Below are 19,189 nucleotides of genomic sequence, written 5' to 3' on the forward strand. Positions count from 1 at the left end.
ACGATCCTGACAACTATATCCATTCGACGTTCATTGGTTTGTTCGCAGGTTCTATGCCATACATTCGAACCAGTATCGGGAGTCCATGGGCCCCTATATCAAAATTATTTGGCGGAGTCGTCGATGGCACAACGAGCTGATGGGGACTCACCACGGCAGCGGCCGCAGCGGGGTTATCTATTGCGGGAGTCATGCTGCCAGACTGGAACGTATGGCGGCTACCCGATGCCGAACCCGAGGCGCTGCTCCGTCGCTGTTGCATTTGGTTGTCGTCGGCTGCGGACGGCTCGACAACAATGACCGCCGGGGTCGGTTGATTATTTATCATTGGCAATTGCTCAAGATGAGTGCTATTTATCGAATTCCGCGGAGAGGGGACCTTCGAACTGGCACAGCTCGGGATCGGTGATAATCCAGGCGTTGGTAAGCTATGAGAAGCCATAAGATTGATGAGCGCGCTACCTGATTGGCTACTGCTGCTGCTACCGCCACCCCCGCCATTTATGTTATACGTGCTAGTCGTTGCGACGCTACTGCTGTTGTCGTCCTCATCGTCGTTGATGTTATTGTTATCGTCGTCATTATGATTATTGTTTTTATCGTCGTCTCGGTTGTTACCACGCACGCCGCCGCCGCCGGCGTCATCGTCGTCATCGTCATCTATGAACTCATGCATGGCTTCGTGAAGAGCAGATGACAACGGCTTTGATAGCGACTCCTCATCGGGGTGCTGCCCGAAGGATTCACTGTGGTCCAGTGGCCTCCGTCGCGCGAGAGAATGCTGAGATTGACACAGCAGAGAAGCGGGCGGTGCGCTGAACGTTCTCGACGCGGATTTTTTGTCGCCTTTACCTCTGTGATGTAGATGAGTTTCCGCCGAGAAAGCGAGTTTCAATTTGGATCGACTGAAGTTTTTGAGTTTCTTCGAGAAACGATTCCTCATTGACAGCGCAGCCTCGGAACGCGAAGTGCCCGCGTGGTGCAGGTCGTTGTCAGAAGAACCCGAAGATAAGTTCTGGTCGAGATTCTGTTGCTCGTGCTGCCTGGACTGCTGCTCTTGATCATGATGATGCTGCTGCTGCTGTGGATGATGATGATGGTGGCGATGGTGGTGATGATGCGATCGAAGCTCGTAGCTTGTCTGGCTGCTTACAGATTCTTCTGAGCGACTACGCGAGAAGGCTGCCCGTGCATTGCGAGTGGCCTCCACGAGATGTCCCCAGCGGCTCCTACGCAATTTACTCTTCTTGCTCGCGAGTCGGGCGAGGCGGGCCAACCGAGAGCCAGGTGGCTTCCGCGACGTAACTATTTCTTCAACGTTTATTTCCGGGGGGCTCGGAACCGAACTGTCGATCAGGCCGATGTTGAATCCTTTCATGAGTCTCCTTTCGCGCTGTCGACCTCTCTTACCTCCTCCTAAACCTCCAGCCGCACCTGAAAATGAGCAATCGTCTGAGCCGTTGCTCCGTGCGGCAAAAAAAAACAGCTGAACGCTGGAGAGAAAACCGGGAAACTAAATAGGTGGGTGGAGACGCCGGAGTCTATACCGGGAGAATTTCCTCGGGGGAGATTCCTTGAGAAATGCTCCGAATTCTCTTGAAGAAAGATACCAGCCGCGCAAGGATCGCGGCGTCTACTGACAAAGGATGCCAAGCGAAACTCACCCGTGGTTCGAGTGGTGTCGAACCCGCTTGTACGCAAAACCTCTAACAATTCATATCTGAACGATGAGATTTCTTGCTTGATTTCGTTCACGTCGTCTTCGGTCACCCCTTGGTTGTCCGCACGTCGCTGCTCGCTCGTCACGTATCTGCGACGAGAAGATGTCATTGAGAGCGGAGAAGCATTGCTTGATCGATCAGTCGGCATGCAGCCCATACAGCCGAACTTGCCTCTTGACCAAATCGCGCATTATGCTCTGATACTTGAGATCACGTTCGCTCGCCTGGCGAGCCTTCCGCCGTATCGTCTTAAGGTGCTCCTTCTTGGCGCTCCTTGAGTGTCCACAGAATTTTCGCCAGATCCATGAGCACAGATATCCAAGACTTTTAGGTGTTGGAATAATGTTGAACGGAGGTGGCACGGTCCCTCCGTCTTCAAAATAGCTCATCCATAGCTTACAACGCGCGAATTTCCATTCGACATCCGCGTGTTCCTAAATGATTCCATATTCACAATCAGAGTCGTTTCGCCGCTCGAGAGGCGAGCCGATTCGATAGGAGATCTGAAGGCATTTCGATCGAGGTCAATACTCACAGAGATCATTTGATATGAGTGGTTCATCATAGCAATAAGCAGATTCAGCAGCACAACTACGTTGATCGCGCAATAACAGCCAAACATTAAAAGGCCCCAAAAGCGAGTATAACTCTGAATTCCTACAAGTTCGAAATTGTCCAAGTCGATAAGACCAAAACTGGCCCAAAATAGCGTTTGAGATGATTCGAAGAGGCTGCAAAATAGAGTTATCGATTATTATCATCGACGGGTCTTCGCGCCCGCATCAGCGCTGCCGCTCTATAATTAGAAACATTCTCTCTATATCCCCCGCTCTAGCTGGGTGTACTCACTTGGAGAAGCGCCTCCAAGTAAAACACACACTGTGTTCGCTTTTACCGCTAGTGGGATTGGAGTTGTTTGCCGATAGGGTTTGGCACAGCTGACGTTCGTTGTCAGCATAGTACCTGGAAAGAGAGAAACACCCGAATGTCGAGGATGGATTTCGCAGAACTCCAGGGTTCCGGAACGACTTCGTCCGAAACACGAGCGGAAAACATTCCATCTCGGTGACAGCACCACCGACCGAATCGGACGGAATTTCGTTCTGTCAAAACATCGACTCATGTAATGGATCGGAGAGAGAACGGTACATGGATGTCCGAGATTCCGGGCATCGATGGGATAATCTTCATTTAGATCGTGGGAAACTCTCGATGTTATTCATTTGCATTAATGAATCTTGTCGCTCAAGATAGACGTTGATTGAATTTCAGGCAGAGATTGATTACCAGAGGAGTTGGTTCATCCCACATGCGAACGCGAAGAGAACTAGCGTGTAGACGAAGAAGAATTTCACAATATCGATAACCATGCGACCAAGAGAGATCTGTAGAGGACCCAAGTGAGGATTTACAGAAAAGATGTAAACGAGTCTCAGGGAGCTGAAGATGTTGGCGGTTGCGAAGAGTCCTTCGGCTATTAGGATCGGATCCCAAGCGTCCCATTTTTCACGAGGCAGGTAGGCCGTTCCTGTGTTCAAGGCGATTTCTTTTTGTACCTGTGGACGCCAGGAAACGGAAGCTTTCCTTAGACTCGAAATTCTTCATAACGAATTCCCTCACTCCCGCTCCCCACCCCCATAGCCGCTGATTTACCTGCATGTAGGCTATGATACGCAGCGCTACGGTCGACACGTAAAGAGAGTTCGTGACGAAATCTATGATGTTCCACATGTCACTGACGTATCCCATGAGGCCTAGATCCCACAATTGTTTCATTTCACTCCATATGAGGCCTGGAGTGGACAAAATCGCCCGGGATGAATAATTTCCTCGAAGATTGAGATCGTGCCGCTGGATCGAAAGCTGGACGTAGCTTCGAGTACTCTATAGATTACCTGCCACCCAAGTCAAGATGATCCATTCGACAATCGAGGGCGGAGCGCCTCTCTTCGTGGTTATGTCACTTCTTATTTCTTTCTTCATCTCCTCTGTGCCGAACCATTCTACCATAACAGTTTCTATTCGTTGTGAAGCGAGTATCAGTAGAACTGGAAAATGAAAATGATGGAGTGCCGCCTGGAGTGTCGTGACGTCAGCGGTCAATTCGCCGAATTTTATCCGCTAGAATACTCACATAGGAAACTGATATAAGAAGCAGAATGACAAATAAACTTGATGAATGGCTTCCGCAGGGTTCTTCCGAGCTCAGAGTGCGGAGCCATGATATAGGCCACAGAGTAAATTGGGAACAGAAGACCGATCCGTAGGATTTCGAACATTTGCAGAACAATATTCTTCCTCCGGAAGCCCGGGAGTCCTTCGTACCAGATGGACGCCAGTAATTGTTGCACGTTTGGGTGAGCACAGAACTGTTCGAGAGGAATACACACGTGCGATAAGGCTTCTTCCCCATGAGGGAAAAGTCATGATTCTCTTCAGTGACGGAATCCCTGAGCCCCAGAACGAAATCGATGAATTACCTTTTTCTGCTTGTATTTAATAGCCATTTTCAATCGTGATAAATGCATCCGGTCTCCATGTTCGAATGCTGGTCCCGATGGGTCATAATTGAGCATAACTTCGAGCTCGTAGGACGTGCGCGTGTGATCGAGCAGAGCTGTCGCAAAGTCTTGGCATTTCCGGCGCACTTCCTGTACGAAACAAACTTCTCTGAACCTTTACCGATAAGCATATCAATGCCCAGATCGATGTTAGAAGATCAGGTCTCTATCTCCCCTCCCGATCCGCGCTCTCGAGACTCCGCGTGGTCGGATGAGGTCTTTTCTCTGATCAGAGATCACGGTATCTTCCGCAACCGACGCCCGAGGTTTCCACATCCGAATGAGAGCCGCTTGGAGCTCCGTATGCTCCTGATTCCTCGCCATGCAGTTCACAGCACAGTCGGATTCCGTACTCACCATGTATTCCGCCTTGAATTCATGCTCGAGGAAACTCAATCTCCGCGCTTCACCGCTCAGTTCGAACGCAGTGAGTATAGGGTCTTTACTCGATAGCGCGATCAGACTTGGAGATGAGAGAGCTTTGAAGGAATTTATTCTGGAGTGCGAATGCCGAAGACTGTCTTCATATCTGGGGATTGGAATTCGGTCTTGGAAAACCTGTCCATTGTTACCGAGTCGAAGAGCCGGAGGACATCTGAGGGAGGGGATTTCGCTACTCACCGAGACCGGACGCAGTCACTGCAGCCGCATCGCACTCCATGGGGGGCGGAGAATGTGTATCCCCGGTCGAGCAGTATTTTCAGTATCTCATAATTATCACGGTGCGCCGCCAAGATCAGCGGGGTGATATCAGGTGTGAATGTAGCGGTCTCTCTTCCGACTGCTTCCCAGCTCTGAGAGAACACGGCAGGAAGATCGATGTGACTCGTTAAAACATACTGAGGACGCTCCGTTCGTCCAGTTCTTAATATTAGGGCTACTCACATGTAGTTCACCAATCTTCTTGGTCGCTTCTTCGTGGTCAAGTAGGACTTCAACAGCCTCAACATACTCTTCGTGTATTGCATGTAGCAGCGCGTCCTTAGTTTCAACCTGAGATAATCACGAGATCTTTTCTGATCGCCTGTCTGCTCGCAACGAGGGATGGAGACAGTAGAAGGCCGTCTCGACTACCAGAGAGACCGAACTAACAATTTTTGTTGCCACCGTATGTTTTCGGCTAATAGGCGCGGGGCGTGAAAAATGCGTCTAAGGATAGACTCCCGGGAGAAAGTTCACCTTGTAATGGAGTAACAATTCTATCATCTCAAGATTCTCATTGTCGATGGCCATAAGCAGAGCAGACCTGCCCAACGGGTCCGTACAGTTAATATTCAGCAGCGATGGCTTAGTCTCGGCGATAATACTGGAACAGAAAACTAGACTTTAGGCTCTTTGGATCGTCGTCTTTACGAACGCTGCGTCCGAGCTCTGCTCTAGCTCCAACGATTTATCCCCGATTTCGGGCGAGAAGACGCGGAAAGTAGACTCACGCTTTCGATCCTGCGAGGTCACCCCGTTCAACGGCTAGCAGGAACTTCTTCTCCGGAATAGTGAGCACGCCTTCTTGCCGAGGCATGGTAGTTTCAGTCGACACTACAGAATCGCGGAGCGAGTCGGTCAGTCCTTCGGGCGAAATAATCATGTTTTAGGGAAAGGGGGAACTGTGGCGCGGAAGAGAGATGCTCGGAAATTACGCGTGCGGAACTTCCACGCGTCGCCCACGAAGGAGCCCAAGTGGGCGCCCTCGACCGAGCGAATAGACCAGATTTCCGAAGCGGGTGGAGCGTCTTACCTGGAGCGTTGAGGTCAAATGTTGCAACTTTCTCTCTGCGAGGCGAAGTGATGCTCCCGCGTGGGGATAGAGCCAGGGATGTCGAGGAAGCTCTCTGACTGACATCCATAATGTGGAGACCCGAACCAGCGAAATCCCTGCCGTACTCCCGGGGCGGCGGATTATCGTTGAGAAATCTCTGTAGTGGTGTTGCTGACGCTGCGGGCGCATTCCCGGCATCCAATGAAAACAAGGTATTTGAGTTCGGAGTGCGGTGCGTTGGGAAGTACGGTGGTCGGTCGGAAGAAGGTCCGAGACCTTTTTCTAACTCGTCCGCCATGATTTAGCTGCGCTTAGCCGACAGGATTCCGTTGATCTGCCTCAAGAGACAACAATGAAAACCTGACTTGGCCTGAAATTCCGCGAGGAAGTCAGTTTGAGGAAGAGAGAATGACGAGTATCTTCTATGCCATCCTACTGATGAATTCATTGTTCATCTGGTTTAAGTCTTGGACGGCGAATCAGAGAAAAGGAATAAGGATCGGGAGCTTTCTTTTCGTATTCCGGGCTCACCCTCTGGCTCTCCAATCCGATTCGTTTATCGAAAGTTTTCTCCGCTCGCCTGACGTCAGTGTGCGATGAAGGTGTGTTTTCGCCAGTCACGATAGAAGACTTCTTCGAGACACGTTTGCCTTTTTGGAAAGAAAGGCTGGGAATTCGAACCCGTAACGAACTTTTGATGATGGGTTCGAATTTGAGTTCAAATATAATGAAGCATTTCTGTGTCTGTCTTATCTCGAATCCGATTCGCATTTCCCGGAAGCGCTTCGGGAACATCATCGGTAGTATGTCCTGAGGAAGAGGAAGAATTCACGATCAGTCTCGCTTGTTTCGGTGTCAACGGAGCACAGCTGTATGAAAGCGAATTTTCCCGAGTTCCTATCATGCGACGACCAGTGGACATGGGAAGGGGGACGTCATTCGCGCTCCCGAGAAACCGGAACTCTCTCGCGGGATAGCTGCTCGGATGCGGGTCGGGAATTCTCTTCTCTCTTCTCCTCACACGTTCTACTTGAGAGCTCGGACGGATATGAGAAATTGTTCCCTCGAAGGAGGAGGAAGCGGAGTACGCGAGCACTGTTAATGCACATGCATTGACTCGCCATCGCCTTGTCAAACTTCCACGATTCGGAAATTTCCTTGCGCGTCTGAGCCCACGTCTCACGACTCTCCGGAAGCGGTCGGCAAGCATGCTATTCTTTGATCGGAGGCTGAAGCCGTTCTCCGCAGTTGCATGGACCAGGCTGTGTCATACGTGTTCGGGATTACGATTCGCTCTTGAATAATTGCCTCGCGTATTTCCCCGGAGAGCCAAGCGCAGGCTCTAGCGCGACGCACTCAAAGGGACCGACAACGAACACGAGAACACAAAAGATAACAATTGGGTTGGTGCGGCTCAGGAGCTTGCGAGATTCATTTGTCTCCTGTTAGCTGACTTCCCAGCAGGTCTCGTTCCTGTGTCGAGTGCAGGATACATACTGATCGGCTTAGTTTCAAGGAGCGATTGTCCGACAAAGTTGATAGCTCGCGTCTCCCGAAAGTGTTTTAATCTACAGAGCAAGTATCGGAATACACGTCGAGATTGTCGAGGGGGTGGTGATGGTACGTCGAGCACAACCGGAGGGCATCAAAACGCCTCTTCGTAGCATCGATTCAGATCCCACGGGAGGCTGGTGGAATGTTGCCCCTTGCTACTCGAAACGTTAGAATCCCGCTGGAACTATTGGATTTTCGCTGACATATCACGATTAGATATCGACGCTGTCGGAGTCTGACGTTGTGAGAACGAGGGCTCGCATGTAGCCGAGCAGAAAAGAATCCCCCCTCTTCACCAACCCATGAATGACTTCGAATCGAGGAAATTCTGGATCCGGAGCAGGCTCTCAAAGACTGGATCTGACTGCGGGTTGAACCCCCCCAACGGAGAATCCGACAGAAGTGACTATGAGCGACTCCCGCCGAAAATATTCACCGAAAATTCATGCCGAGAGCTCTGGCCACGGCTTGAATACCACTACCCGCCTAATGACCTCAGCATGTGCTCTCTTATAAGGAACTACATACAAGGAGCCTCAGATATTGCTGAGTCAAGGAGACACACGGGGCGAATTTTTGTAGCGAGTGCCGCTTTATGCTCAGTAGGCGAGAGTAATTTCCTCTCTTGAGACAATGAGACGTAAGACTGAGTGCTACTGCCGCTAAGTGCTGCGAGGAATGCGGGTCCCAGCGGAGGTTCATTGAAAGCCTTTCCTGGAGTAGCTTCTGGGTTTCAACGCCTGGCGTTCAAAGATGTCGAATGGATCAGATCCCCTCACTGCCTAATGAGCCCGTCACACAGGTACTTCGCTCTGAGAATAATTGCGATTGGGATCCGTGTGCAGAGGTGGTGCTATGTATCAGGCCTGTCCCGAGCCTCTGAGCTTGTAGCGTCAAAGGAGAACTTCTAATTGATCAGGACGTTTCTGGAGTCGGACGCCCGTCACCGGTTCTACTGGAGCATATATTGCCTCGGCGGGAGTGATCGCTGTGAAATCGTTCGAAAAAGGTATCGGAAACCCACTCCGCTTTGAATATACGAGGAGAGGACTTCGTCTCGGTATGGAGACAGATGTCTTGACTTATCAAAGAACTGACGAGCTGCTCTAAATGGAAAATCCCATCTAGTTCGAGAATGGGTAAAAAATGAGGTCAAGCTCGGGTCGCTTCTCAGAATCGGCTGTCAATCAAACTTCACTCATCGAAGAAGCTCTCTCGCCTCCGTTTCAACCAAGAGCATTAGAATATTCCAGAAGCTCCTTTTCCCGTTCGGTTCATAATTCAGCAAATCGTCGACTCAGAGATCAAATTTCCGAACATGACCTTCTGATGACCATCGAGCCAATATCGTCGCCCGACAACTGCCAAGTTCCCGAAGGCTCGACGCCTCAGCTCGAAAATTCGAATCCGAGAGTGGGAGCTTCTTGAGCATCCCTTTGTGGTTTTGTTGTCCCGGAAAAGCAGTCAGTCCTAGTGCAAACATTGGACAGACTCGAGTGACAGCACATCGAATCAACGACAAAGCCGTCGGCAAGACTTTCGGAGGCGCTAGCCTGCGTGACGCACGCAATCTTTGGGAATCCAAATCAAAGGAACAACCGAAGCGCAGCGGAAGGACGAAGAATTATCTCAGACAGACTCTTCGTATCTCAAAATTATCCTCGAGGTAATGTCCGGAACTGATGGCATTGGACAGCTTCGAAAGATGTCCCGACCGCTTCCGCGGATTTCTTCATACGGGAGCTCAACTCCGGGAGCTCAACTCCGGGAGCAGTACGCCCGGGAAGCGACTGATTATAGAGAGGGTCAGAGAGGGATAAACTATTGAGGCGGCGCGTATTATCATCTGTTGTATTCGCCCCTTCTTGGCTTCATTCTCCTCAGCTACCGAGCGACTCGCAGTATTCTCCCGGAATGCGTCGACGGGAAAACTAAAACTGAATCGAAGCGAAAAATCCCGGCATCTCGACCGGATCGAGTTCTTCTTTCCACGAGGGATTCCCTCGACATGTTTGACCGGGGCGCGTCAAACCACCGAGATTCCCACGATTCGTATCCGAAAGAAGTTGGTACTAGTTCTGCCAGATGGGGCTCTGAAGCAAACCGTATATCCACGGAGAGAAATCACTGATTGCGAGAGATTCGCCGAGGCTCACATAGTGAATCAGCCTGAGTGCTTGCCCATCCGATGTAAATTTATCCCGGACTCAGCACCGCAGTCTCTGGCTGTGGCGAGGCCAAGGGAGGCGTTGTTCTCTGCGGATTATCCGCATAGGAATCATAAACACCGCCATAGACTTCTGGTAGAATCTCATGCAGTCATCTCACCGCGGTGTTTTCTCCTCAACACGGCAGATGGACGATTCGTCGATGAGATGTGTTTGTTTACCGAATCATCGCGACCTGATCGTTTCCCGATCGCGGGCGAGAGGGAGGGCGACTGCTGGAGAAGCGGGATTCTTAGATGGGTGGATGACCAGCGGGAACGGATACAGGCTTCGAGCGAAGACCGCGCTCGGATCGAGGGTGGAAAGAGACATCTGTCTCCCAGGGGCTGGATAAGAGAATTATTGGTAGGCGTGAATGTTCTTGCTTCCGCTTCGTCAAACTGTATGACGGCCAGCAGAGTCTGGCCCTCCTCGCCGATCCATCCTGGGCGTGGGAAAATCGCCCTGCTTCCATCAAACGTCAGTCACCTGTGCGATCAGAGGGAAGAGAGAAACTGACACCCTTCCGGATTCGAGACATTATCGCTCCGACCTCGGCGCATCTCTTATATCGACATTATCGCCTAAGCTTCAGATTAAATTCAAAGGTTGAATGAGCTCGGGTTCGAAGGAATCCAGGCTAGGCGATATCCGGGAGCTGCTCGAGAAGGAAGAGGACTCGAACTCCTTGGGAACAGTGGACTTTAATATCGTGACAGCGAGGGTCCACTCTGGGGGATGGCTTCCGAAGAAATTCACCCGCTGGATTCTCTTCAATAATGTCCCGAGTCCGTATGATTCGGACGAGGGATAACACGATCCGGGACGGAAAGACCCCTCGAAAACGTGGGGTGGTCCGCATACGAAGGAAATAATTCTGACTAACCTTCGAATTCACCGGAAAACAGTGGTCAAATGCATGTCTGAACTGCCGGAAGCCGAGGACGGATCTCACCCCGGATTTGCTCGAAGAGGACGACGCCGACTCCGACTCCGTTTCAACACAGTGACTAAATTTATTTTCCCCTAGAAACCGAGCCCTGCTCTTCTACACACGACGCAGACACACTGGCGCTGTCGCACGCCTGCGCGCACGTACACAAGTCGACTAACATGAAAATACCATAAGAGAGGATATTACGCTACGCCGAGCAGAAGCTGGGATTCATCGATTGTCGATCCCGTCTACCGCTCTTCGAGTCCAACAAAACAAAGAATTTCTCAATCAATCTCGAAACAAGCATTCAGAAAAATTCTCCATCACTTAGTCGGTGGGTCTTGTAGATTCGCCAGGGAGCATCATGGAACGAAGTATTTAAAACATGTCTGTAACCGGGAAGAAGATTCGCCTAGCATTGGGAATCGATACGCAAGAACAGCCCGCCTGAGAGGACATCGTGGAAGCGCTGAGCACAATTCTCCGGCTGCTGACTCCGATCGCGTGTTCTCGGGGAATTCGAAATGATTGTCTGAGGAAATTCGCGTTTGGACACTCATTTACCCTGAAATTGCTCCAGCACGCCCGAATTCCGATTTCTGGTGGCATGGCGCTAACTACGCGATCAATCTGGCGGTGATAATTCGTGAGTCGTCGTTCGAGAATTCAGTGACTCACAAGTTGCAGACTTCGAAATAGCACTGGAGCTGCGTCTATCGAGCTATACCCATGAGGAGCACGCGACAAAAAACGACGTGGAATAAGCTGATCGAGAACAGATGGCTCTCACAAATTTCGAGATACACTCATGCGCTTTTCCTGCAATTTTGAGAGATCTCCGACCAATATTCTGCCGGGGGGAACGTGTGCTCTGCGCTCATCAAAGAGAGAGAGATCCAGAGACTCTAATATACGTCGAGATTGTCCCGCTCCAACGCAGCCGTCAAGCCTCTGTATCTCCCGAATGCCAGAGGGGGCCATCGATCCGGAAACCCGTCACAAATGCGATAGCGAGCGTAACCGCGGAGGGAACGCATAGACGTTGATTCGTAAGAAGTATGGAGGAAAGTTTCTCCTCCTTGAATGGTTCGCATAGAAACGTCGCTGAATGGGAAATTCCTTCAACCCGGAGAATCGAGAATGTTTCGTGCTCTTAGAGTTCGAACACATCCGCGAACTTTCGTAGGGAGTAGCGATTCTAGGAGCCAATCCCGTGAAACGAAATTTTCCTTTGCAACTTCCTAATACGCACCGCCGATGCGAGGCAAACAGAGAAGGCCAAAGAAGCCATTGGAGAACGCGGAAATATTTTCCAGTTTCGCGGGGGTAGAGGGAAGATTCGGTTCGCACTGGAGGCGGGTGCTCCCGTGGGCTCGCTCACGCCGTCTGGGAAAATTGGTATTCTCACCGCTCGCATTGGATGAAACGTGGAGGAGCCGTTCAGACTTTGTAATGAAGACCACGCCGAGAATGTGAACCACGACTTGTCCTAACAACTCGACTTGCCTGCTGGCGGAGGACGTAATTCCAATTCGAGCCCTGGAGCTTTGTGGAATCTTCCTCATTCATTCATCCGCGAGAATCATCCGGCAGGCAGTGCGACATGTCAGAACCATGTTGAAAGTCAGTTGCGTCGCATTGTCTCATCTCCGTCTGTTCCCGGAGGATGCCGCCGCTCTTCCACGATTCTTCCTCGGTACGCAGTGTCTGTGAAATATCCCATTCTACGTCTGTGAATCGTTGGAGTCCCGGGTGACCTTCTGAATGCATTCGCTTTCGTTCCGCCCACCATTATTTTCCCGAAAAGACAATGATCGATATGATTGTGATGGCTTCCGAAAAGAGGGCTTCGGGACGCGCTCTGTGGACCCTGAGTTTCCTTCTCGAATGGCCGAGTTGATCGAAATCGACGCAGGATCGTCCATCGATAACTGACTTCGATCAAGGATATCACGAATGACCGACGAGCATCAGCGGGGTAAGCCGAATCCAGGAAACTCAAACACGGGAGGGCGGGGTTTGTGTTTGCGGAAGTTGAAACATCCTCGTCACCGAGCGTTCGTCCGGCTCGTTGTCGACCTGGCTTTTTGGGCGCGCTCATCTTCTTCGATTTTCGACAGCTGACCGTTCAGAGGCACAAACAGGCACAGAGTGTCACTCTAGCTTGTGAAAGGAGTCTGTTTTTGAAGGTCTGGGAAGCTCATTCAAATTATCCTTTACCGTCCCATGCCGAGGGTAGTTGGATGCGGCCAATTTACGCAGAGCTCCCGCCGGTCTTTAGAAAACCCTCTGCAGGGAATGATCGTTCGCCAATCTATCTTCCACTCGGGGGATTCGAATTTATCTTTGCTTCTAATTGAGATTTCTGGGGGATTCTTCGCTCGGAAATCCTTCTCTCGAACAAGTCTTCTCCCTCGCTGCGATACTTGCAGATTCAACAATCGCGAATATCGTCCATCGAGGGAGGAACTAGCGGAGCCAACTCGGAGGGGATCAGGATATCGATGCAAAGTCTCGCTCGTCCTCCAATTCCTAGGAACGGAGAATACTTCGCTCGAGATCGTTTCGAATCCTCACAAGACTGAATCAGCCGGGATGAGCAATTTTTCGGTCGCGCAGCAGACAACTGCCAATGTCACCAGAAGGAACTCGACCGTGCATTCAGATGGAAATTTTCCCAAATGAGGAATAGACTTGAGTGTTCCCACAGCTGCTGTTGAGCATGTAGCGCTTGGGTTTCCTTACCGATCGTGAGTTCATGCGTGTGCTCGGTTGCGGTGTGCGCTGCAGCTATTTTCCGAGTGCATTAAGGAAGAATAACAGTGAGTCCCGAGCGAGTTCGAGAGCACGATCAGATGGCGACGTGGATTTCCTCGACATCCGGCGAGGATTACGCCACCGGACTTTGAAAGGAGTCCTGAATCGCTCGGATGTCAGGCGCAGGACTCTCTACGTTTGTAGAATCGTTCTCGAGGGATCCCTAGAGCTAGGCAGGAGAGCGTTCCCTGCCAGACACACATATGTATGGTATGTCGGGAGACAAAGCGACTCATCAGAGCGTCAACCAATCACCTCAGAGCTAGACTTTCCCAAGTGATCGGGAATTCCGTGTCCGCGAGAGCTAGCTTAGCTTTTATCAGCGAACATCCCCGACCGGGATGGGCAAGTCGTTTTGGAACTGCGTTTAAGAGAACCAACCGAAAGTTTCCATCTTGCTGAAGAATGGCACGAACAACTTGGCAATCAGCCATACTCCCGCGCAACGCTGCGCTGTTGTTTCCTGGGTTTGCAGACGGAGGGCAAACGGGCATGTAAGCGATTCTCAATCAGTCTGATAAGCTCCCTCTCAGTCACGTCACTAGTTGGAAGTTCTCGAGTAGTTTTATCTTCAGGGGCAGGCGCCACTACTCTACAAAAGTAGCGCCGCCCACTATAGGAGCTCTTCTCCACGGAACACCTCACTCAGCTGTGGCCCGTATTATCGGTATAAAAGGTTTCCAGCGCCTTCATACCCCACCGTTGGTGTCAAGCGACAGGAATCCTCCCGTGACGTCGGCGAACCCGAGAGATTTCCGACTGTCAAACTGGGTTTCTCTCCAAACTTATCGATCGTGGAGCGCAGATGAACTTCCTTAGCCTTAACTGCGTCTATGTGCACATTCGGCACATGATACTTCGATTTGGTTGAATAAAGGAATAATTCACTTGCAACCAAAATGTATGAGGGTTTTGAAAGATGATGCTACCCGGGAGGCTCTGCTTGCGGAAACGCCCTTGCGTGCGGAAGCGCAGAGCAGGTCTGAAATGATCATTCGGAGCTTGTAGCGCTGGCTCCTTGAAGAGCTTTATGTTGCGCTCCGTGAGTCCCATCTCATCAAGATGCAAGAGCGCAAGCAGCTAGTGCTGACTGTGCTCCAGTCGGTCGACGACCGTTTCACCAGCAACCGATCGGGCAGAGCCCGATCCTCGGAATCAAGAGGATGAGACCAATCAGAAAATGCCTCCCGGAGCTGCAGCGACCCGATCCCCCGCTATTCGCTTGTCCCGAACGCAACGATCTTCTCATCTGAAGGATTGAAAACTCGAAGATTTCGTCCAAAAACTCCTCCACCGTCTTTCCAGAAAGTCAGGCCCGGGATTCCCGTGTTGCCGTTATTTCACGTCAAAGAGTTCCCGTTCTCGGCCTAGGAGACCTTCCGTCCGAGTCTCGAGAAAGGCGTCAAACTGAAGTGCTTTCTCTCCCCGGACGAGAGTGTCTTACGGTGATCGAAGCGGAAAATCTTCGCAAATGCGGAGTTCAACACACTTGAACCTCGATCGGCTCGTTACGAATTTCGATCTCATTTTGAAAGAGGTTCTCGAGGACGACCGATGGAGAAATCGCTTAGATAGCCGCCGCGATACGATATGGAGCGATTTCGCCGTGTTCCATCGCACAGTTTTAGGGAAGTTTTCGGTAAGGAGTCACGAGGAACACAGAATTCTGTGTTCTAAGGCTTTTGTGAAATTCGACCATCAGGTACGAGATCAGGGATTATTCTTCTGACGAAAGGGCCCATCGTCCCCCCCCCCTCTCGCCTGCATGGCAAATAGCATTCTGAGGCTGGTATGTGTGAAATCGCTCGGGAACGAGGATAATCGCTCCTCTCGAGGACTCAGTCGGTCTCCGCAGAGGCTGAACGACGCTTCCGCAGGCGTTTTCTGGATCCGGATTGACTATGCGCACATATTTCGCGTAGCTCGGACGCATTCGATCCCGGGCATCGCCGTCGAGTCAACAATCAATCTTCTGCGGATTTCCAGCGCTTCAGAGCCGCATACGGAGTGTTTGTTGAGGCTCAAGGTTGTCACTCAAGTAAATCTCTCTAAAAACCCGAGGGTTAGACCGCGTCAGGTCATATATGACTTGTGCGATCCATCGGATCGAGAACGGCTCCCGCGGACCTAATGGAAATGAATATCCTGTCGTCGGGCTTGTTTAGTTAACAAGTTGATCACGCGCCTGAGTCGCCTAATTGACGGAAAAGACGGCCTGGGAAGACGTTCGCTGCTGTCCGCAAAAGACGTTAATCAATCCCAAGGGTCCATGACAAAGTGTCTCCGTCGCCGTTGTTGCTCCTTTATTCCGTCGTCACTGGAGTCGACTCGGCACCGTTCTCTTCGCTCCGACCACGTCTCTGAAAACAAGTTCGACGGCTCGCGCCCGAATCCGACCATTGGAATTAGCATTTAATTGCCGAAGGAGTCGCTCCCGCGATCCTTGACCGGACCGTGGGTCTCGGATAGAGAGTCACAAGCGAATGATTCAGCTCAGAGGCTCATCTCTCCAGTGGCTCTGGATGGAGAGTTTTGAAATTTTTTCGCCTCTCGCCAGCGTTGCCTTTGGTGGCAAAACAAGCCGCCTATCCGAACCGAACGGCGGTCGGGTGGTCGATGGAAACGATATCTGAGTGCTGGTATGATGCTTGTACCTAATAACACTTCAATCCACTTGATTGGTTGGAGTTGATGTCCGCTGGGGACGATGCGATGGTTTGCGGCAAGGCCCCTCATCTTCTGTCGCCGTGAATTTGACTAGCTAATTCTTCATTATCCCCATGCTTGCTGGGAAGCGTCGCGTTGTCGGCTGCCCAAAAAATTTGTGCGATACGAACACAGACCTCCTCTACTGGAATCGTGCTGCAAAAGAGTCGCGCTCCGACGAGGAACCTGAGATCGATACCGCAGGGGGCCTCCGACACTTATGGGGGACGACGGGACGTATATCTATTGCCTTGCTTCTCCTTCAGGGAAGCTTTTTTTTCTGCGTCTCCAAAACGGCTTGTGAATGATCCTCAGGGGAGTACTCCTCGAATCAAACAAGAAGAGCCTCGCCAGTCTCCCTAGAGCAAATAACGCACTGCCGGACGCGAACCACGAATTACATCTGACAGATAGCCGGTTTGTTGCCACAGGCCGGAAAATCTAGGCCACATCTGCTGATCTTTCTCTCTCTCTCCGCGAGCGTACGATCGTCTCCGATAGACTGATTGAGCTGTACGACAAGAAAAGGAACAAAAGGTCTCCTCGAGAGGCGAATCACTCTACATAGATTGAAGTCGGGGAGTTCTGTAATCATCCGCGGATTCCGCGGTCGTCGAGGGAGGACAAATTAGGGGGTGGTTCCAGCCTTTTTTCAGCTCATGAGCTGAAAATCGATGGACGGTCCCTCTGACATAGAGGATTCGGAGGGACCAACGAGAAGAATACCCCGGAATTCCATCTCTTGGCAGAGAAAACCGCAACGCACCGTCCCTCGCTCCGAGAGATCTGCCATTCGTCCGGAATGCTTCCTTGACAGTCTCGCGAGCGGAACGGGCCTGTCCGTTCTCGTGCGGAGTCTCGCCCCGGCCCCTCCTTTCACTTCCCGGTCTTAAACGACGGGCGAGCAATGACATTTTTGGAAAGAGTCGGCCGCATGTCGGAGTATAAAGGGAACAGGGAATCTAAAGGCAAAATTTTCACAATCTCCGCGGACTCTGGGGCTAGTCCACCCCTCTGTTCGTTCAGCCGTCCGAACGACCATCCGTCCGTATGTCCGTTTGTCTGTAATCCGAGCCGGGCCTGTTAGCTAACGCTCTCGTGTTTTCATAGATGTTAGCGAGCTCCTTCGCCCCCCTCGACACTCAGTCACTCGGCTCCGCATTTGCCGTCCGTCCGTCCGTCTGCTCGACTGGCGGCTTGACTGGTCGGCTCGTCGCTTTCTATTTAGAGAAACAATCACATGGAGAGCTGATATAAGCGACGTTCGGATTGACGTAAGAGAATAAGGCTTGTCCAGCCAAAAGGCAGCCGATTCTGGGTAGTTCTCGAACTTACACCGAAAGGAAGCAGGCTGGACAAAAGCGATCTCTCCTTTCATCTGTTTGACCTTGACGACGACGTCGACGACTCCCACAATCAGCAGCACCACCACCACCAGCAGTCGTGGCGGTAGCTGCTTCGGTGGCAGTAGCAGCAGCAGCAGCACAACCACCAGCGATGTTCGAGTTGACGTACAGAGAAACTAAACCGTCCGCATCGCTCAAGAGCGTAAGACGTCCGACGTTTCTCGTTTTAATTCGATGGTTTCCTCTCGAACTGTGTACGCAAAACATGCCGATTTCTGCCCGGGAGCCATGAGAACGCTCCGAAGTAGGGCGGAATTGAAGATTTATATCGCGACTCTGAGCGAGCTAGGCGAGATAGTATATCTCATGAAAGTGCCGAATATCCACTCGAGCTCGAGATCACGCGTCTGTTTTTCCCCCGGGCGAAAATGAGAGTATGAGTGGCTCTCGTGCGACCAGAGCTCGTCGGTGTTTTTGCGAAACTCCGACCATGTGCGTGATCTGGGGGTTATTCAAGCACATTGCCGAAGGAGAGATCCCCAAGTTTCGGCAGCCTACGTACAGGCATCGAAAGAGGAAGAGATTAGAGATCTTGGATAACCCGCGTATATCAGAACGAGCCAAAGTGCAAAAGACCATTAGGAAGACCTGTGATTCGGCCCTATATCCAGAGACCCGGCTGGACGGCCCTGCTCTCGGAGAGATCCGAGTCGTGTGGACCCAGTGAGACAGAGTCACTGACCTATATATCCTGTCCCGGCTTGATGCTCCCAAGGCGAAGATCCCCGGATGGAGAAACATTTGGGCACTTAGGAAGTTTGGAAGTCTCGCAGCATAGATCACTCGAGCCGAGCGATGCGACAGGACAAAGCATCAAGGGATCTGATGTCGCGGAGAGGTCTCATTTCTCGTCACGCTCACGAACCGGTGCGACAGCCGTCGATTTTCCTCAGAGCACTCATCGGGAGTCGGAGGGAACGACAGGGACATTGCAGCGTGAGAAGCGGGTTCGTGAAATCTAGCGGTCTCTATAGCTATTCGCTCTCATGTTTACGACCCTGGAACTCACCCAATGCTGTGGAACTCACCGAAGGTCACATTTGTTTGAAGAAATCTTTCCCGGCGGAGAACAATCAAGGTGAACAACTATGTCCGTCATCGCATGACCAGGACTCCAGTACATTGCGTCCTGAGCACATTGCCTATCCTGCCCGCGCGAACGCGACTCCGAGACGGCCTGGACTGTTGAGTGGACGTTCGATCGGACGAACGAATAAACGGACGGGCGGACGGGCCGAGAAAATAGCACCTCTGAATCATCGATGATCGTTGCTCAAAATCAAAACGTCAGGCGACTAGCGCCCCGCTGAACGTCCGACGCTCGAGTGAGTCCACTCGGCTCGGATTTATTCGCTCAGACTTGACGCACCGAGTGCTTTGTGCCAGAACGGAATTCGCAATGATTATTCCTCTACATTCTGGGAGCGGATTTTTCAAGTCCGAAACTTCACTTCGCTTCTGCAGCCAGGTCTGGGCAGATGACACGGAACCCAGCGGATCTCGAGCTCCAGTGGCGAGCGTCAT

The 19,189-nt window shown here is 51.4% G+C and overlaps 1 protein-coding gene across 1 annotated transcript; it reads right to left on the minus strand.

Moving 5' to 3' along the window:
• Positions 1–13: 13 nt before the first annotated feature.
• On the minus strand, positions 14–6,336 carry Trpgamma (Transient receptor potential cation channel gamma). The gene is made up of 16 exons (XM_029113122.1): positions 6,018–6,336; positions 5,716–5,848; positions 5,462–5,588; positions 5,168–5,275; positions 4,904–5,076; positions 4,640–4,811; positions 4,202–4,372; positions 3,856–4,090; positions 3,617–3,769; positions 3,375–3,514; positions 3,009–3,277; positions 2,571–2,684; positions 2,257–2,452; positions 1,893–2,155; positions 1,665–1,810; positions 14–1,434 (listed from the first exon to the last, which is right to left on the minus strand). The coding sequence occupies exons 1-16, from the start codon at positions 6,334–6,336 to the stop codon at positions 14–16; spliced, it is 4,140 nt and encodes a 1,379-aa protein (XP_028968955.1).
• Positions 6,337–19,189: the final 12,853 nt, after the last annotated feature.

Source organism: Galendromus occidentalis, unplaced genomic scaffold (assembly GCF_000255335.2).
Source record: "Galendromus occidentalis unplaced genomic scaffold, Mocc_1.1 scf7180000076336, whole genome shotgun sequence".
In the NCBI taxonomy this organism is placed as follows: Eukaryota; Metazoa; Arthropoda; class Arachnida; order Mesostigmata; family Phytoseiidae; genus Galendromus; species Galendromus occidentalis.